The following is a 21,094-nucleotide window of genomic DNA, read 5'->3' on the forward strand; positions in this document are numbered from 1 at the left end:
CGCAAGACGAGATACGCCCCGGTAGTGCTCTCGGTTTGGCGTGTCGTCCCCAAAGATGAAACGGCTTCGTCTCGTAGGTAGCAGCACCGCACACCAACGAGCTCCGATGAACTGGAACGAGGCGAGAACAGAACTCAACAGATGCAGTATACAGAGTATCAAAGTGATGTTGCTTGTGATTAGGTGTAGTATGATGCATGGAGGCTGTCCTATTTATAGGGCACAGTCCACATCAATAGGGGGAGTTAATACCATTGATGGTATTCAAGTGTGTCGGGAGTTACAGACAGAAACGGACGTAACAGCCCTGCTGTTTGAATTTGCCATGAATTCTCCGACAGCGGTTACAGAAGTAACGGCTCTGCAGTTACGTGGGAAGCTTCCTGGGAGACCAAGGGTCCTCCCGGGCCAAGCCCTAGTGGGCTTCGTGTGCATGCGCGTAGGCCCAACCGAGTTGGGCCTCGTCCCAAGTTTTCGTTGGTCCAAAAAGATAATAATCGGTGTGGGCCTAGGGTAGGCCCAAAGACCAATTGCCAAGATCCAAGTCCAAGTCCACGGCCGCGCGTCGGGGACGGGACGGGACGGGACCGGGGCCGGGGCCGGGGCCGGGGCCGGGCGTCGGGCGACGGGCGTCGGGGCCGGGGCCGGGCGCCGGGCGTCGGGCGACGGGGCCGGGGCCGGGGCCGGGCCGGGCGGGCGGCGGCGGCGCGCGCGTGTGGGCTGTGCAACCCGTCACGTGTGCACACAGTTTTATTACATCCTGTGATGTAATAGCTTTTATACTGTAATAAATGTGATCCACATTCCAATGTGGGATAAGTATTAAATCTTATTTAATGCTTATCTTTTCCCACAACTCCATGTTTCAAGTACCCAACTTTAAACAATTATTTCTCACTCACCGGAAATCGGTTTTGAGTAAATAAATATACTACGATCATCTACTCGGAACGTAGATCGATCCTATCCCATTTAATTCTGCTAAATTAAATGTTTTCGATACTCGAAAAATTATTAAACATTGGTTACTCACAACCAATTTCCAACAATCCCCCACATGAGTGGAAATAGCCAAATGCAAATGCAGACACAAGCTCTGTTCTCAAGAGACCTTAGTGCATTAGAATAGGTGGTTTGCGGCCTTGAACCATCCTTAGTTAATACTATCGGATATACTGGTGAATTGGTAGAACTTGATGTCTTTGAACCATTTCTCCTTCGTGTATACCGAGACAACAGTATTAACACACTAACGCCTCAACCTCATTTCGTTCTCACGTTTTTGTCCTTTGCGGGCCTTGGACAGCTCTTTGGATTCGTAAGTGTTAGGTCGATGCGGCCCCCACATCTCACTTATATAGGTGATTCTTTTCCGAGTATCCTGCTATACTCAACCTCCCCGAGGTGTTTAGGAATCATTAAAAGTCAATGACTTAACCTTACCACTAAGCAGGCTTCAACACTCAGTTGCTCTCTAGGGAATGCAAGTAGATGAGTGTTCTACTTGGAATCTTATAGCTTAGTTTTCCCATTGAACCACGTTCTTGGGATCTCCAGTCATCATGGTTGGGTTACCACTATAATCATCCTTATTTTGTGGATTTTACACCCATTCCCTCTAGCAATTTATACATTTGATCTCGATTCAAAGCTTTAGTGAGCGGATCGGCCAGATTATCTATTGACTTTATATAGTCAATTGAGATAACTCCACTTTCGATCAAATGTCTTACGGTGTTATGTCGTCGACGTATGTGTCGAGACTTACCGTTGTACAACCCACTTTTCGCCCTCCCAATAGCTGCTTGGTTGTCGCAGTTTATCATGACGGGCGGCACGGGTTTTGACCAACATGGAATATCTTCCAAAAAGTTTCGTAGCCATTCGGCTTCTTCACCTGCTTTGTCTAAAGCGATGAATTCTGACTCCATGGTGGATCTAGCAATACATGTCTGTTTTGTAGACCTCCACGAGATTGCTCCTCCCCCTATAGTGAACACGTAACCACTCGTTGATAACGAGTCTTTCGCGTCGGATATCCAGTTAGCATCACAGTACCCTTCAAGTACCGGGGGGTATCTCGTGTAGTGTATTCCAAAATTTAGAGTATACTTTAAGTATCTCAAAACTCTCTCAAGTGCTTTCCAATGTTCTTTACTTGGATTGCTTGTATAGCGACTCAATTTGTTCACTGGGCATGCAAGATCAGGTCGAGTGCAGTTTGTAATATACATAAGGCACCCAATGATTCTTGCATATTCTTCCTGTGCAACAGGTTCACCCATGTTCTTCTTCATGTGAACGTTGAGTTCTAATGGGGTTTTTACAGGCGATTTGTCAAACGCGTTAAACCTTTTGAGCACTTTCTCAATGTAATGAGATTGTGTCAAAGTTATTCCATCGGTGGTCCTGAGAATTTTCATTCCAAGGACCACGTCAGCTAACCCCATGTCTTTCATGTCAAAATTCCTTTTTAACATGTTCTTTGTATCAACAATGATATGATTGCTGCTTCCCATAATCAACATGTCGTCTACATAGAGACATACCATAACGTACCCGTTATTGGTGTTCTTGATGTAGACACATTTGTCACATTCGTTGATTTTGAAACCATTTGACAACATGATTGTCAAATTTCAAGTGCCATTGCAGCGGCGCTTGTTTTAGTCCATAGAGAGACTTCACTAGTTTGCATACCTTTTTCTCTTGTCCAGGTACTACAAACCCTTCAGGTTGCTCCATATAGACTTCTTCTTCCAGATCACCGTTTAAGAACGCAGTTTTGACATCCATTTGATGAATCTCAAGATTGTGCAGAGCAGCAATCGCGAGAAGCACTCGAATAGATGTAATCCTCGTCACTGGTGAATAGGTATCGAAAAAATCGTACCCCTCACGCTGCTTAAATCCTTTAACGACTAAGCGCGCCTTATATTTGTCTATTGATCCATCAGCTTTATATTTCCTTTTTAGGATCCATTTACATCCTAAGGGTTTACAACCTTCAGGTAAATCAACCAACACCCAAGTGTGGTTTTGCATGATTGAATCAATTTCACTCTGGACAGCTTCCCTCCAGAGTAGTCCGTCTGGTCTAGAGAACGCCACTTTGATAGATGAAGGTTCTTCATCTAGCATGAAGGCGATATATTCTGGACCAAAGTCCTTGGCTATCCTGCCTCGTTTACTACGTCTTGGTTCTGACACTTCAAGGTCAGAGCCTGGTCGCTTTCGCGACTCGGGCACTGTCTCAACAGGTTCAGAACTAGCAGCTTCTTCTCTAGTATTGTCGCTTGTACTAGCTTCTTCTTTTCCCTTGTCTTTACAAGGAAAGATATTCTCAAAGTAGACAGCGTTATTTGATTCCATCGTCATTCCTACAGTCATTGTTGGAATGTCTGATTTGTGAACCAAAAAACGATGTGCATTGCTGTTTAGTGCATACCCAATAAAGATACAATCAATTGTTTTAGGACCGATTGTGACTTGTTTGGGTGGAGGCACTTGCACCTTGGCTAAACACCCCCACACTTTAAGGTATTTGTATGAGGGCTTTCTGCCTTTCCACAACTTATAGGGAGTGACGTCCCTTCCCTTGAGTGGTATTTTATTGAGGATATAGTTGGCTGATAGAACAGCCTCCCCCCACATGTTCTGGGGTAACCCAGAACTAATCAACATGGCATTCATCATCTCCTTAAGAGTTCGATTATTGCGTTCAGCAACACCATTAGATTGAGGTGAATATGGAGCAGTTGTTTGATGTATTATACCACTAGCGTTGCATAATTCCTCAAACGGAGCAACATATTCTCCTCCTCTATCACTTCAACCATCTTAATTCGACTACCAAGTTGATTCTCGGCTTCTGTTTTGAAGTTCTTGAAAGCTTCAATAGCCTCATCTTTAGAAGATAAAGATAGCAATACCTTGTGCAATCATCGATAAAAGTGATAAAGTACTTCTTACCACCTCGAGTTTGCACAAACTTTAGATCACACACGTCGGTGTGAATTAGTTCTAAAGGTTTAGTGCTCCTTTCCACAGAGTGAAATGGAGACTTCGTCATTTTTGCTTCAACACAAATTTGACATTTGTTTTGAGTGTTAAACTCGTTTATTTTTAGTAAATCCATATTTACTAATTTTTTTATCGCATTTAGATTCACATGTCTACAATGCTATAAATCACAACACTCAAATAGATAAGAAATAAACTCATTCTTATTATTATTGAGTTAGATAAGCTCATTGGCTATGCTCTACCAAAGTGCTATCTAAACAACGATTATTACAACTTGGACTCAAACTCTAGTCTAAGCCGCCAAGTTGTCTTGATCAACTTCTACTCAATGATAATGATATCACGTCTCGCCTTCTTCTTCTTGTAGCAATCCTTTGCCAAGTGACCCGGTTTGCCACAGTTGTAGCAATCCTTCATTTTTGCCTTGCCCTTGTCCTTGGCATTTGGGCGAGCACGTTTGTTGTTGGAGGGACCGCCTTTCTCCAACAAGTTGCCTTTGATTTGAGGTGAGTTTTCGACCTTGGTCATACATTCCCTCACGTCAAATTCTTGGCGCAGCTTAACCATGAGACCTTCAAGAGTCATTTCCTCTTTGTTTTGCATAATGTAGCTCTTGAAGTCAATCCAGCTTGGCGGTAGCATCTCGATGACCGCCGCAGTGATGAAAGCTTCGGGCATTTTCATCCCTTCGGATTCCAACTCATGCAAGATAAGTTGGAATTCTTGCACTTGATCCATGATCGATCTACCATCGATCATCTTAAAGTCTAAGAACTTAGCTATTACATCATCACTACGGTACTTGTTTTCTAGTGCCTCCCAAAGTGGTTTGGAGGTCTTTACATTGGCGTATACATTGTATAAACTATCTTCTAAACCTTCTAAAATAAAATGTTTACAAAGATAGTCGCCATAGCGCCAATCGTCATATGCGGCATGCACCCAAAAATTGGTCTCGTTGTCCGCCGGCGCAGGTGGCTCGTCTTCCCACAGGAATTCGACCAAGCCCAAAGTCGTGATGTAGAACATCATCTTGTGCTGCCACATTTTGAAGTGTGACCCACCAAACTTAGGTGGCTTTTCGGCTATTGCATTTGCCCTCGGGGGCTGCATTGGCACCGATCCCGCCATGTTGCCATGGCTCACCACGTTGGTCCCGAAGGCCCCAATCGTTCGTCCAAAAGTGGACCCCATGGAACCACTCGAAGTGGAACCAATCGTTGACCCAAACGAGGTTTGGCCAACCGTTCCTTGCACGGAACTATCTCCTCCAAAAGTCGTTTGGTTAGCACCAAACAAGAAAGGTATCGGTGTTGGACCACCAAAAGGGCCACCACTAAAAGTGGAGGCAGCAGCGGCAGAGGTGGCGGGTGCCACGGTTGATGCGGCCGCGGCGGCGGCGGCGGCGGCAGCAGCGGCGGCAGAAGCAGCGGCAGCGGCGTTGGCAGCCTCGGTGGAGTTCGCAGGACCGGTCGACATCTCCAGCAAAGGTATTAGGTTTCGAAAGTTTTTAAGTTCAGTTTACAAGTTCAAACTCCCACGTTGCAAGCTTATCTCGTCTTGCGATTGTTGGAATACAAGCTTGCGGGCGTAGTACAATGTAACACAGAAATGTAGGAGATGAGAATACAAGGGAAAAACTGTATTGAAATTACAAATTAATAAACCAGGAAAAAGCCGAGTCGAGGAGGATCCTCTGTCCGCAAGACGAGATACGCCCCGGTAGTGCTCTCGGTTTGGCGTGTCGTCCCCAAAGATGAAACGGCTTCGTCTCGTAGGTAGCAGCACCGCACACCAACGAGCTCCGACGAACTGGAACGAGGCGAGAACAGAACTCAACAGATGCAGTATGCAGAGTGATGTTGCTTGTGATTAGGTGTAGTATGATGCATGGAGGCTGTCCTATTTATAGGGCACAGTCCACATCAATAGGGGGAGTTAATACCATTGATGGTATTCAAGTGTGTCGGGAGTTACAGACAGAAACGGACGTAACAGCCCTGCTGTTTCAATTTGCCATGAATTCTCCGACAGCGGTTACAGAAGTAACGGCTCTGCAGTTACATTCCTGGGAGACCAAGGGTCCTCCCGGGCCAAGCCCTAGTGGGCTTCGTGTGCCATACGCCTCGTCCCAAGTTTTCGTTGGTCCAAAAAGATAATAATCGGTGTGGGCCTAGGGTAGGCCCAAAGACCACCCAAAGACCAATTGCCAAGATCCAAGTCCAAGTCCACGGCCGCGCGTCGGGTGACGGGACGGGACGGGACCGGGACCGGGACCGGGACCGGGCGTCGGGGCCGGGGCCGGGCCGGGCGGGCGGCGGCGGCGGCGGCGGCGCGCGCGTGTGGGCTGTGCAACCCGTCACGTGTGCACACAGTTTTATTACATCCTGTGATGTAATAGCTTTTATACTGTAATAAATGTGATCCACATTCCAATGTGGGATAAGTATTAAATCTTATTTAATGCTTATCTTTTCCCACAACTCCATGTTTCAAGTACCCAACTTTAAACAATTATTTCTCACTCACCGGAAATCGGTTTTGAGTAAATAAATATACTACGATCATCTACTCGGAACGTAGATCGATCCTATCTCATTTAATTCTGCTAAATTAAATGTTTTCGGTACTCGAAAAATTATTAAACATTGGTTACTCACAACCAATTTCCAACAGTTCTTGGTTGAGAAAGAGGCCCAAGCCGTGAAATTGTTTGAAAAGGTTCTGGATTTGAAACTTTGTGTGCCTAATAGAGTAATGATTCTGCACGTGATAGATGGGCTGTGCAAATCTGGACAGGTCATTGCAGCCCGTGACTGGCTTCATAGATTAGAAAGTAGTGGGTGGAGTCCCCATGTTGAGGCTTATAACGCACTAATTGATGGATTATGCAGGGAAGGAAAGATGGAAGAGGTTTGGAATGCTTTAGAAAGTATGAGACAACAAAATGTTTGTCCTGATGTCTTCACTTTCACCATATTGATTAATGCATATTGTAATGAAGGAAAGATGGAAGATGTGAACAATGCAAAACGACTATTTGATTCCATGATAGAGAGGGGCCTTAAACCCGATGTTGTTACCTATAGTAGCTTAATCAATGGATATTGCAAGAAAGGGAGCCTCGATGAAGCTTGGCTTCTTTTTCTTGAAATTCCGAGTAAAGGTTTGAAGCATAATGCACATACTTATACTACCATGATACATGCATTATTTAGGAAAGATAGATTTGTTGAGGGCTGGAAGCTTTTTGAGGATATGGAAGCTCAACAAGTAGATCCCAACTTGCATACTTATAATATATTATTGGATGGGCTCTGTAGGAATGGGGAGATTGATGAAGCTCTTTCATTACTCCACAAGATTAATGCGAAAGGATTTACTCCTGACATAGTGACGTATGGCTCGCTAATTGATGGATTATGCAAAAGTGGCAAACGTGATGTTGCAATAGATCTTTTGAGGGAACTTCCTTCTAAAGGTTTGCAGCCTAATGTTTGGATATATACAATGATCATTGATTCACTTTGTCGAGAAGAATATGTGGAGGAGGCAGAACGTTTGCTTGTAGAGATGAAGAACCGTGGCTGTGAGCGTAATCGTGTGGCATACAACATTATCATCCGAAGTTTGCTAAAGCAAAATGAGCTTCACAAGGCAACATCATTCATGCGCCAAAAGGGATTATCAGCAGATTTTGCAACTTCTTCGCTGCCAACTGATCAAGCGGAAGAACAAAATGGAGATGATTTTTTTCTTAAATTGATGAAGAACCTTGCTCCCAAGAAAATTGTATCGTAGTTCTTTTTTCTTCATATACGAGGTTAGTGATATAATATTATTTTAACTATAGTATTATTGTTCACCTTTTCATCAATCTTATGTGTAATAATGATACTGTGAAATTGTTTTTTTAGGTGTGCAGTTTTGGTCCTGTGCTAAATTTAGTTTTGGTCTGTTATAATTTAAAGTTTCTAATTGATTAAATGATAGAAAGCTATGAAAGTGAACATATTCAGTTATTGTTTATTTCATGTTGAGGCTTCAAGAAATGAACATTTCAAGAGATTTCTGCTGATTTTATTTTGCGATATGTCATGCTGCGTTTGTTCTTCAATAGCATACATTGTTGTGTGATGCGTTTCTACTGCAGGGCGAGGATTCATATAGCCTTAGAGCCAGAGGCCTTTGTCTCGAAGTTGCAAGCAGCAATGGTGCCGACGTGCAGTGGAGTTCGATTCTCTATGTGCTTGGTGCCCCAAGTTGTATTTAGATGAGCTCAACATTTCATTCATGCTGCTCTCTGCATTTCTATGTTTCGTAACTGTTAGAATTGGACATATTAAGTCGTATGTAGTTTGTATTTATTTGAACATTTTGTTGATGGAGTAACAATCTTGTGTTTAAATTATAATTCCACCAGTTTATTTTTAATGAGATATCACGAGCTTAGGCTGTCAAATCTATCTCGGCTTCTTCATATTTTAAATAACTTTCTATGACAATGCTTTTTATGTATAGACTAATATTTTCTATAATAATTTATGTTTTTTTACGCATATTCATATATTAAAATTATACCTTTTTCATCCTTATCGAAGTACTTAATAGAAATTTACATATTTTAAGCTTTTTGTTGCACTTTTAGAGGATATAATAAATTGACAAAAACTTGGGTGCAATATGTTGCATCATGCAACATGATCGATCCGCGGCATGAAACTCTGACCCGGACCCTTTACACCATTATGTTGCATGTTGCACCCAATATCACCTCTAATAAATTAATAAAACAAGGTTCAAGTTATTCGCAAAAAATTCAATGGGAAAGTCATTAACAAAAGTATTACACTTGCCGATGAAAACCAATTATTTTTTTTCTAAATAATTAAATTAAATCTTGTAATGAAGGATATAATAGAAATTTCAGAATAAATTTATTGTATAAAACAAGTCAATTATGAATTCGATTTGAAAAATAGTGAATTCAGAAAAATAATTTTTTTCACCACCTATGAAACTAATTTGAACTTTGGATCACCAATTTCATTCACTAATGTAATTCATCATAGATTTTCACAATCTAAAAATTGATTGTTTAACTCGTGTTCTACAATGTCGTTTTAGATACTCACTCGTGTTCAACATAAGAATTCAGATTCATCTTCATTGCATAAAGTGTTTAACTCTAAGTACCACTGCATGCTTATTTTGCATCTCAAACTTACCAGGAGAGGAATGAAAAGCTGTTCTACAAGCTTCTCATCGACAATGTCGAAGAGCTTCTCCCAGTAGTCTACACTCCTACAGTTGGTGAGGCCTGCCAGAAGTATGGTAGCATCTTCCGTCGTCCACAGGGTCTCTACATCAGCTTGAAAGAGAAGTACTCTCTCACTTCCTCCTTTGTCACTCTACATTAGATGAAATGTAATTTGCCAAATTATAGTTTAAGGTATTCATCTGATGCTAAGTGAGTTCAACTCTTTATAGGGGAAGGATTCTTGAAGTGCTGAAAAATTGGCCCGAGAAGTCTATCCAAGTTATTGTGGTAACAGACGGTGAGCGCATTTTAGGGCTCGGAGATCTTGGTTGCCAGGTGAGGGTGATGGTTTCTTTAAGCTAAAAAGTTGCATCTTTTAAGTGGTATAGCAGCAGCTAAGGCGTGCTCATGTCTAAGTTGAGCAAAAATTGAGTTTTGAACTTCTTTAAACTCAGAATTAATAAATGAATTCTTCTTTTAACAATAGTGTTGATGCAAGAAAATTTTACTCCTTAACTCATTTAAGTTACTTGAAATTATTGCAGGGGATGGGGATTCCTGTCGGGAAACTTTCTTTGTATACGGCTCTTGGTGGAGTTCGTCCCTCAGCTGTAAGGACATCGATTTTATCCTAGTTTTCTTTCTCATAATATTGTCCATACATTTTTCTTGGATGTTAATAGAAGTATATAACTACACATTTATTGTTTTTTCACTTATTTCTGATTAGTTTCTTGAATATTCTTCAAGTTCTTGCCAATTTCTAACCTTCCTAAACCAAAAGAATACATACTGATGAAGATATCACCTTCCTCTTTTTTCTACCATATCCGTTCATTTCTTTTCCAATTTAATCAGTTTGCACCACATGTATTTAACGGTCTTACTGTCTACTTTTGACCGTTGACAGTGCTTGCCCGTAACCATTGACGTCGGCACAAACAACAAGAAGTTATTAGATGATGAATTCTACATTGGTCTGAAGCAGAATAGAGCAACTGGGCAGGTCTCTCTTGATTTCCTTTTTCTAGTGTACTCATTTGCATTTATATCTATTTTAAGCATGTTTGGAATTGGCCTTCTAATCTTCTAGTTTTTCTTATAGGAATATTATGAACTTCTAGAAGAGTTCATGTCTGCTGTTAAACAGAACTATGGGGAGAAGGTCTTGGTACAGGTACTGCGCTCACAAGCATCAAAGCCGTTTATCCATCAGTTTTCAAGTCACTGTTTTCTGCAGTCGTCTGAAATTTTGTCATATTTCTCTAGTTTGAAGATTTTGCAAACCACAATGCCTTTGAACTACTTTCCAAATACCGATCGAGTCATCTTGTGTTCAATGACGATATCCAGGTAGATGCGCTAACATTTTTACCATCATAAATACTTAAAAGTTTCAGGTATCACGGGACGAACTTCATTATCGGTCTTGCATTGTGTCAGGGTACAGCCTCCGTGGTTCTTGCCGGGCTCGTTGCAGCCTTGAAACTAGTTGGTGGAACTCTAGCAGATCATAGGTTCTTATTCTTGGGTGCTGGAGAGGTAAGCCTAATTTCTTCCTACTTCAAGATTACTTTTCCTAATTTATAATATCTGCATTTGTTAAGCCTCATAGTTTTGTGTATTGATCAAGTGACATTATCTCAAAGTGTTTTCTTTTTTGAGGAAATATAATTCTCTAACCCGGCTTCTGATTTTCGGTTTCTTGAAGGCCGGGACTGGTATAGCTGAACTTATCGCTCTCGAGATATCTAAAAAGGTAACAGACTAATATCATCATCAAATCCGATATATTTTTTCTTGCTGGAGCGCGATGTCTGATTTAGGAGTCTTTTGTTTTGTAGACAAATACTCCATTGGAAGAGGCCAGGAAAAAGATTTGGCTGGTGGATTCTAAGGTGTGTATTTTGCCATTTTCTTGCATTTTCCCATCATCGCTTACTTGCTTGTCTCGTCTAAGAGTTAACCATAAACGCGATCTGGTATATAACAGGGTCTGATTGTCAGTTCACGTAGAGAGTCTCTGCAGCATTTCAAGAAGCCTTGGGCACACGAGCACGAGCCAGTCAAGGAACTATTAGCTGCTGTTAAGGTAGGGAGCTAGCTCTATTTAACGTTGCTCGTGATAATGAGATCTTTGCATTGGCAACTAAAGGTTTAGCGTTGAACTTTTCAGGCAATCAAGCCGACTGTCTTGATAGGGACTTCGAGTGTTGGAAAAGCTTTCACGAAGGAAGTAGTCGAGGCCATGGCATCCATGAACAAGGTTCTCTTCTCTCCGATCCTAAATTCATTTCGTGTTACAAAATATCCTTACCTTTGCGGGCTGCTGATTTACAGAAACCTCTCATACTCGCTCTGTCAAACCCGACCTCACAATCAGAATGTACGGCTGAAGAAGCGTACACATGGAGTGAGGTAAATGGATTTTTCTTCTCTATAATCTTTCAATTTTTCAATCATATGTATTGTCAATCTTGCTGAAAATCTTGAGTCTTTTTTGCAGGGGCGCGCCATATTTGCTAGTGGAAGCCCGTTCGACTCTGTAGAGTACAACGGGAAGCTTTTCGTGCCTGGTCAGGCTAACAATGCTTACATATTCCCCGGGTTTGGTTTAGGTTTGATCATGTCCGGAACAATACGTATACACGACGACCTGCTATTAGCAGCCTGTGAGTCTAGTAAAACCGAAACCATTTTTTTTTTTGCATACATTAATGTTTCAATCAGCTGATCTTGTCTCTTGTCTTCACCTGCAGCTGAAGCTTTGGCAGCTCAAGTGACAGAGGAGAACTACGCGAAAGGACTGATATACCCCCCGTTTACGAATATTAGGAAGATCTCAGCACATATTGCAGCTACCGTAGCTGCAAAGGCATACGAACTCGGTAAAATGATGTTTCCTATTTGCCTCTCGTGTCGTGTTTCATTTCACCAATACATTATAACTATATATACACATTGGTTTGAGAACTTGGTAATGACTAAAATGCCCTTGTAGGTTTGGCGTCGCGTCTTCCCCGTCCGAAAGATCTCGTCAAGTTTGCAGAGAGCTGTATGTACACACCAGTCTACGGAAGCTATCGCTAATCGAATCCCTAAATTTAGTCTACGGAAGTTTCTGTAGCTCTGTTTCACAAATAGGCTTGTTTTGTAATCTTGGTTTTGACTACATGTAATAATATTGGACGAGTTAATGGCAAAGTGAGTTTGAGTTTTTTTGTTTATTTTCATTCTCGTCTTTGTATGATTTTATTGAGTTTTATTGCCATTGTTTGTTTGTAGTATCATGAGCGGGGAAAGGGAGTTGCATATGGTTTTTAACTAATACCTTCTCGTTACATAAAAAATAATCATAGAAGGGGACAATACATGTTTTAATAAAAAAAGTTAGAGAGTGTTTACTTTGGATGATTAGCTTTGATAAATAAAAATGATAAGACTAATTCATTAATTACTTTAAAGGATTGAAATTTTGGGATATCCCAAAACTCTTGATAATTTCTATAATTTGAACTAGTTTTGCATTATCTATATCTCATTGAAAAGGTCGGATTGGAGAAATCCTATTCTTGAGGATAGTAATAGTCAATCATGCATTTTATTAATCATGCAAAGTAAACGCTCTTTTATTGTATTGTAAATGGAGAGAGAATCATACTTAATAAATAGAATTCAAGAGAAATATATATAGATATATATATATATATATTTATATATATTGTAAAATTATTCATTCAAAATCCTTTCTCAAAAATTGAAGAGCCTACAAGCTTGCATTAGAAAATTCTTCACAATTATAAAGATGGTAAAGTTGAAAATCATGATAAATAAAATTCTATTTCTATGATTCAATCGCACCTCAATCAAAGTTTATTCCTCTAATAATTGGGGTGTGATAAGTATTTTGTTCCAACAATGATAGTTAATTAGTATTTTCGATAAAAATTAGAAATACTATTGTATAAAATTGTGTGCTATATAAATATCTCATAATAATTAATCTCTATGGCTTCGTTCTCTTTGTAGGAAAAGGGTGGAAAATAAATAATTTTTTTTATTTTTCATCTTTATCATGTGTTCTTTTTGTTAGCAAATTTTCTTCAGGCAGCCCTTTTTCTCAAATCATGATAATATTATTATAACCTGTAGGTGTGATATAATTTTCTCATGATGTTTATTTTTTTTATCTTGTAATTTTGCCCTTAACACTAGGGATATCATGGGTGTATGTATTATTCAGATCGGAATCATTAAATTTTTATTTTTTTTTCTTTAATTTTTCTCGCCACCCCACCCCCCTACGCCACACCCCCCAACCCCCTCCCTCCCCCAATTTTTGTTTTTTTTTTTTTTTTTTAAATTTTCTCGCCACACCGCCACCCCCACCCCACGCCCCCACCCCACACCCAAAAAAAAAAATATTTTTTTAAAATTTTTCTCGCCACACCCCACCCCACGCCCCCTCCCCACCCAATTCCCCCGCCCCCCATTTTTTTTATATAATTTTTCTCGCCACCCCAACCACACCCCCTACCCCACACCCCCATCCCACCACCCACCCCCCCCACCCCTCTACTCACCCGTCCCTCTCAATTTTTTTATTTTTTTTTATTTATGTTTGGGGTGGGGGGTGGGGTGGGTGGCGTGCGGGGTGGCGAGAAAAATTAAAAATAAATACTTAAATAAAATTGGGTGGGGGTGGCGAGGATGACAAACATGGTTTTCGTACCTCAATATCGCATGAATTGTTGTCATTTTCCCCCATGAATTGATTGCTTATATGTGTTTGTATCCCAATTTTGAGTTTTGTTGAGTTTTAATTCCTTGGTGTAGTTTTGGAGTGATTTCAGGGAAAATCAAGAATTAATTGGAGGATTTTGAAGACATGAGATCGAAGTACGTCTCGAGAGGAATCCGTGAGCGCAAACGGCGACCAAATCCGAGTCCGGACGAGGGAGAACGGAGCAAAACGAGCGGACTGTGCAAAACGCCCAGTACCCCGCGGTCACCACCCGCGGCCGCGGGGTAAGACCGCGGGTCAGCTGTTCCCGACTCAGGAGACACCCGCGGTCACCAACCGCGGCCGCGGGGCGGGACCGCGGGTCCCCTGAGCATCCCCCACGTTTGAAGGCCGCGGACGCGGGCCGTGACCGCGGGAAAAGGGCGGGGCTCCCCCAAATGGACCCCAAACGCGATTTTAGCCTCAAAACTCCATTTTTCTCTTCCTTTCCCCATTCATTCACCACACACACCCACTTCATCTTCCCCAACTCTCCAATCCCAAACCCTAGCCTCCATTCTCTACCATTTTTTCTCTCTTCCACACACAAAAACAACACCAAAATCAAATAAAGAAGGGGAAGACTTGGAAAGGAGCTCATCAAGACTACATGATTGAAGATCAAGATTATAGGATTTGTCTATGAATCTCTATCTCTCTATATCTTTATTTATGTTTTCTTATGACTTGAGATTTGCTTTTATTATGAATATGCTTGGCTAAAATCTCTTATCTTAGGGATTAGATTAGATGGATTTGTAATGGATTGATTTCTTTGTTCAATATATATCTTGATTGTGCTTATTGTTATCTTTTCAAGTCCTAGATTTATCTCTTGTATGATTGGTTGGCCACCTTTTGTGCATTTCTAATTTGTGATTTGAATCGGGAGAGGATAATTACAATAGATTAGGAGTTTGATACATATCATCTCAATAAACCGGGAGGTTGAGAGGTGGGTGAGGGCTTGTTGATCTTTTGTGCTCTTGGGAGTTATAGGTTAGAAATTGACCGGGGACGGCAATTATGACCCGTAATCTACTGTTTTAGTCGTCCGGGAGGGGGCTAAAACTAGTGGGGAGATCGCCCTAGATAAGTAGGCCATATCAAGATTTATATTGATTTAGATTGAAGTTCATTACGATCCATCGAAATCTAGTCCCTAGGATAACTTTCATTCAAGTCATTCCCCAATTTATTCACTAAGTTTATGTTATTGTTATTTACTTTTCTTGCTTTATTTAGTTTTGTTTTAGTTATCAACACCTCTTGAACTTTGGTTGTCTAAATAGATTAAAAACAACTTATTAATAGTGTAAAGAAGTTTAAATTCACCAATCCTTGTGGAATACGACCTTGCTTCCCTTATATTGCAACTACACCGTATACTTGCGGCGTGGTGAAAATAATAGCGAACAAGTTTTTGGCGCCGTTGCCGGGGATTGGTTGAGTTTTTACTTTTGATATTGTGAAAAGTTGTTTTTATCTAATTTAGATATTGTTTTTATGTTTGTTTATTTATATGTTTATTTATTTTTGCTAGAGAAAATTGCTCCACAACCGTAAAAGCGGCACCAAAAATGGATGATGGAAGGAATGAGTTGGTTGAGCAACTCCAACTACAATTGGCGTTGATGCAACTTAAGTTGCGAGTTTTGGAAGCCAAAAGAAATTGTAGGCAACCAATGATCCAAAAAGCCTTCCAACCAACACCTTCCTATGGTGACTTTTATGACATGGGGTGCAATGCCATGGAGTGGCAATCACCATTGGAGTATGAGGACCATTTCAATAGTTGGAATTATGAAATTTCTTATTCCACTCAAGAAGGCTTCCAAGGGGGAAATCGATACTATCAAGAGGAGAAATCAAATTCAAAAGACGATCTCCTTCAATGCTTCATAGCTACACAAGCTTGGATAGAAAAAAGTCTAGCAAAATCGGAGGTTATGCTAGAAGAGCAAAGAAGGTCTTTGGCTACCACTATGGAAAATCAAAAGCGAATTGATGATTTGTGCATGGCCATTAGCCTTCAAAATGGAACCTTGTATGAGGAACCAATGCCAATGCTAAGTGAAGAGCCTCAAGAAGTTGAAGAAGAGTATGAAGAAGATGAGGATCAATTCTCCAAACCCCTTGAAGTCGAGAGCCCAACTTTTCCGACACAACCTCTACAATTTCAAAAAGATGAAGATTTCACAAGCTTTAAAGAAAGCAAAGTCAAAAATTTTGTCGATCCTTACCTCGCCACAGGCGATTCTATGAAGGCTTGCTTCTTTCACTTTTATTTATCTTCATCTTTTGATTTTCACTTTGATTTGTCTAATAAGGAATTGTTTGAGTGTGGTGGTACTCTAGATGGTGAACGAGATTACCATGACGCCCGGGATGTCTCAAGAATTGCAAAGCCACCATATTTTTGGGTCGCGGTGGATGGAGCATGCAAATTTGATGAGAAATGGCCACCACCTAAGCCTCCACCTCGTTTGTGAGTACGAGACAAGTAACTATTTTCTCCTTCATCCAAACTTATTTCTCCTTTGTGTGAAATAAGTTTGGGGGGAGGGTGAAGATGGGTTACTTATCTCGTTTATCCGTTGTTTATTTATTTAGTTAGTTTAGTTTTCGAATAATGAGATTTTGTCTCTGTTTTTGAGCTTTTCCTTGTCTTTTGTTTTTGAGCTTGATTGTTGAAAAACATGAGTTGGATGAAATGTGTGTTGGGCTTATGATATGAATGTTGCTTTTGAAAAGAAATTGTGTGTATCACTTGTGGATTATGCATGAAAAGTTTGAACTTGTGACAAGTGAGTTAAATGTTTTGCCTCCAAGAACTTGATAATGAGCTTGTAAGATTTGAGCCATTGATTGTCATATTATCACAATCTCATTTTGTTCTTGAGTGTAAATCGATTGAGCATGTATGTTGGTCTCTAGAACTTGCCATGAGTCCTCTCTTGAAAATAAAAGTAGATGTGTTGTTAATATTGAAGTGATTTAAGGCCATCTTTGTTAGCCACTTGACCCCAATTGTGCCAAATTCTCATATGATCCTAGTTTACCCCTTTTGTGCCTTGTAGCCTTTCTTTGAATGAACCAATGATAAAGGGGTAGAACTTAGAGTGTTAGTGGTTGCTTTGATGAAGAAAAAAGTTTGGGAAATGATTGAAATTGCTTATCAAGCTTTGATTGTGTGAAAATCACTAATCCCCTATGAGCTCAAAAAGAAAAAGAAATGAAAATGAATGTGAATAAAAGAGCATAAAGGGGAGTGATTTGCCTTTTGAATCATAGCCATGATAGATATCACTAAGGATGAAAAGATGAAATGTAGGGATTTTGGTTTTTGATTGATAAGAGAAATGGTGAAGTTGATTTGTTCATTGTGATTGATGGATTGTGGGATGAGTCACTTTGCCTAAAAAACTACTCACCTTACCAAAGAGCCCTCATTACAACCCAATGAAAGCCCTTTTTGATCTCTATTTATAACACATTGAAGCATAGAGAGTTAGGACAAATGGCAAGCCTATGGTAGATTGCATGCATTGTTTCGAATTGAGTGTAAACACGTCAATTCTAAACACTTGAGAGTCGAGTGCATCATTGAAACATTCACCTTGTGAGGATTCAAGCTTGGAGGCTATAATGTTGAACTTACTATCACTTGTGACTTCTTGAAATGCATATCTACTTGTGATACACTAGTGAAATATTTTGAAAAAATTGAAGCCCTTGAAATGACACCAATTCATTCTCACATGTTTGTTATCTTTTATTTCTCTTCTCTTTGTTGTTTGGGGACAAACAACGCTTTAAGTTTGGGGGGGTTGACAAACATGATTTTCGTACCTCAATATCGCATGAATTGTTGTCATTTCCCCCCATGAATTGATTGCTTATATGTGTTTGTATCCCAATTTTGAGTTTTGTTGAGTTTTAATTCCTTGGTGTAGTTTTGGAGTGATTTCAGGGAAAATCAAGAATTAATTGGAGGATTTTGAAGACATGAGATCGAAGTACGTCTCGAGAGGAATCCGTGAGCGCAAACGGCGACCAAATCCGAGTCCGGACGAGGGAGAACGGAGCAAAACGAGCGGACTGTGCAAAACGCCCAGTACCCCGCGGTCACCACCCGCGGCCGCGGGGTAAGACCGCGGGTCAGCTGTTCCCGACTCAGGAGACACCCGCGGTCACCAACCGCGGCCGCGGGGCGGGACCGCGGGTCCCCTGAGCATCCCCCACGTTTGAAGGCCGCGGACGCGGGCCGTGACCGCGGGAAAAGGGCGGGGCTCCCCCAAATGGACCCCAAACGCGATTTTAGCCTCAAAACTCCATTTTTCTCTTCCTTTCCCCATTCATTCACCACACACACCCACTTCATCTTCCCCAACTCTCCAATCCCAAACCCTAGCCTCCATTCTCTACCATTTTTTCTCTCTTCCACACACAAAAACAACACCAAAATCAAATAAAGAAGGGGAAGACTTGGAAAGGAGCTCATCAAGACTACATGATTGAAGATCAAGATTATAGGATTTGTCTATGAATCTCTATCTCTCTATATCTTTATTTATGTTTTCTTATGACTTGAGATTTGCTTTTATTATGAATATGCTTGGCTAAAATCTCTTATCTTAGGGATTAGATTAGATGGATTTGTAATGGATTGATTTCTTTGTTCAATATATATCTTGATTGTGCTTATTGTTATCTTTTCAAGTCCTAGATTTATCTCTTGTATGATTGGTTGGCCACCTTTTGTGCATTTCTAATTTGTGATTTGAATCGGGAGAGGATAATTACAATAGATTAGGAGTTTGATACATATCATCTCAATAAACCGGGAGGTTGAGAGGTGGGTGAGGGCTTGTTGATCTTTTGTGCTCTTGGGAGTTATAGGTTAGAAATTGACCGGGGACGGCAATTATGACCCGTAATCTACTGTTTTAGTCGTCCGGGAGGGGGCTAAAACTAGTGGGGAGATCGCCCTAGATAAGTAGGCCATATCAAGATTTATATTGATTTAGATTGAAGTTCATTACGATCCATCGAAATCTAGTCCCTAGGATAACTTTCATTCAAGTCATTCCCCAATTTATTCACTAAGTTTATGTTATTGTTATTTACTTTTCTTGCTTTATTTAGTTTTGTTTTAGTTATCAACACCTCTTGAACTTTGGTTGTCTAAATAGATTAAAAACAACTTATTAATAGTGTAAAGAAGTTTAAATTCACCAATCCTTGTGGAATACGACCTTGCTTCCCTTATATTGCAACTACACCGTATACTTGCGGCGTGGTGAAAATAATAGCGAACAGAGGAAAATTTAGAAAAAAAAATTGAAGGTAGGGGGGGGGGGAGGCGGGCGGGTGAGGGTGGCGAGAAAAAATAAAATAAAATAAAAATTTGGGTGGGGGTGGCATGAAAAATAAAAAATAAAAAAAATTGGGGGGGGGGAGGGGTAGTAGATGGGTGGAGGTGGCGAAAAAAAATAAAAAAAAATTAATTTGAGTCGGGGTGAGGTGGGGGTGGCGAGGAAAAAAAATGGAGGGGGTGGGTGGGTGGGATGAGGATGGCGGGAAAAATTTAAAAGAAAATAAAAAGAAATAAAAATTTGGGTGGGGGTGGCGAAAAAAATACAAAAAAGAATTAATTTTTTTTGTTTGGGTGGGTGGGTGGGGGTGGAGAGAAAAAATAAAAATAAAAATTAATTTTTTTTGGGGGAAGTGGTGGTGGGTCAGCGGCAAAATTGAAAGTATAGCATAAAATAGTTAAGTAAATAATAAGGGTAATAACTAATAAGTCATAACAGTTTATCCATCATTTTCCAACAAATAGAACATGTGTATAGGATAAATGAAGTATAAGATAAATTTCTTTTTCATCAAAGAGAACATGAGATTACAAGAGTGGAAATGATAAAATTTTCCCACCTTTTCATTTCCATCTTTTTCTCATGATAATATTACAACAAAAAAGAATGCACCCTATAAGTACATTCTAAAGAGATGTTATCCTTAAATTTATAATTCATCGTATCCTTAAGCATTTACATTTTTCAAATTTTTATTTTTATTGGGGACATCAAGCGGTGCGAACTCTTGTCTGCGAGCAGTGAGGTTTAGGGATCAAACCCCCACTGCTCCACCTCCCCCAAATATCAAAATAAAAAAATCTTTATTTTGATGTTTATTTTTTTTCCTTTTAGTATATTAATAATTTAATATGACCTATATTCAAAAAATTTAATACTACATACTTAATATATGAAATTAAAATAATAATACATGATAGATAGAATTTTAGTAAGAAAGTTAAATAATAAGAATTCATAAATTCTTAGTTAAATTTGCAAACTAATTAGATGCTGTGTAACCTTTTTATATTTATCCAATTGAAATTTCTATACTATAATTTAATTTTACTAATAATATTCCATGAAAGGGTAATAATACTATTATTTGATATTATGTTACTAACCTGTATTTACCTCAATAAGTTTTTTTTTGTTTTGGATATGTTGCTTTGAAAGTTCTCATCTATATACAAATTGTGAGTAATCTTAAAGAGTTCAAAGTTATTTAGAAGTGTGATTAGGGTAATATCAATAATATGATATTACATTATTGTGATTAGGTATAGATAGATATATATAAAGAGTGGATTTTGAAAATACCCACTTTCCTTTAGTAAAGTTAAAAATTAGCCACTAAGATAAAAACTTAAAAAAATACCCACACTTACCATTTTACCCCTTCAAACACTACCCTTTAAAAAATTTCCGCATTTCACAACCAAGTGGAATTCACAACCAGAATTTTTTGGTTGTGAATTCACAACCAGTTAAATTCACAACCATAATTTATTTTGGTTGTGAATTCAAGTGGTTGTGAATTTGAGTTTAAAAGTTTGAATTCACAACTAAAAGCATTTGTTGTGAATTTAAAACTAGCAATAAAGTTGGTTGTGAATTCGAGGTTTAAAACTCGAATTCACAACTAACACTAGCAATTCTAGAATT

General features: G+C 39.8%; 3 protein-coding genes across 3 annotated transcripts in view; 2 read left to right on the forward strand and 1 right to left on the reverse strand.

Annotated features, from left to right (window-relative positions):
• Positions 1-21,094, reverse strand: part of LOC130994894 (uncharacterized) — a 1,167,164-nt gene that overhangs the window by 957,395 nt on the left and 188,675 nt on the right. The gene's annotated exons all lie outside the window — the stretch shown is intronic.
• Positions 6,683-8,471, forward strand: LOC130994907 (pentatricopeptide repeat-containing protein At1g09900-like). The gene is made up of 2 exons (XM_057920041.1): positions 6,683-7,849; positions 8,180-8,471. The coding sequence occupies exon 1, from the start codon at positions 6,784-6,786 to the stop codon at positions 7,825-7,827; it is 1,044 nt and encodes a 347-aa protein (XP_057776024.1). The 5' UTR covers positions 6,683-6,783; the 3' UTR covers positions 7,828-7,849; positions 8,180-8,471.
• LOC130994415 (NADP-dependent malic enzyme-like) lies at positions 8,119-12,513 on the forward strand. Its single transcript, XM_057919460.1, has 17 exons — positions 8,119-8,130; positions 8,180-8,291; positions 9,220-9,409; positions 9,517-9,622; positions 9,832-9,897; positions 10,197-10,292; positions 10,392-10,463; positions 10,556-10,639; positions 10,730-10,828; positions 10,998-11,045; positions 11,131-11,184; positions 11,280-11,378; positions 11,463-11,552; positions 11,627-11,704; positions 11,793-11,958; positions 12,046-12,174; positions 12,288-12,513. The coding sequence occupies exons 1-17, from the start codon at positions 8,119-8,121 to the stop codon at positions 12,374-12,376; spliced, it is 1,590 nt and encodes a 529-aa protein (XP_057775443.1). The 3' UTR covers positions 12,377-12,513.

This window comes from Salvia miltiorrhiza, chromosome 7 (assembly GCF_028751815.1).
Source record: "Salvia miltiorrhiza cultivar Shanhuang (shh) chromosome 7, IMPLAD_Smil_shh, whole genome shotgun sequence".
NCBI classification, from domain to species: domain Eukaryota; kingdom Viridiplantae; phylum Streptophyta; class Magnoliopsida; order Lamiales; family Lamiaceae; genus Salvia; species Salvia miltiorrhiza.

What these genes read in the sequence shown, in the direction of transcription:
- LOC130994415 (XM_057919460.1), top strand. An exon ending in TGTGCTTGGTGCCCCAAGTT is followed by an intron (nt 8,292 to 9,219) that starts GTATTTAGATGA and finishes TTTAACTCTAAG; the next exon opens with TACCACTGCATGCTTATTTT. An exon ending in CTCTCGAGATATCTAAAAAG is followed by an intron (nt 11,046 to 11,130) that starts GTAACAGACTAA and finishes TTTGTTTTGTAG; the next exon opens with ACAAATACTCCATTGGAAGA.
- LOC130994907 (XM_057920041.1), top strand. Translation starts at nt 6,784, where the DNA reads ATGATTCTGCACGTGATAGATGGGCTGTGCAAATCTGGACAGGTCATT.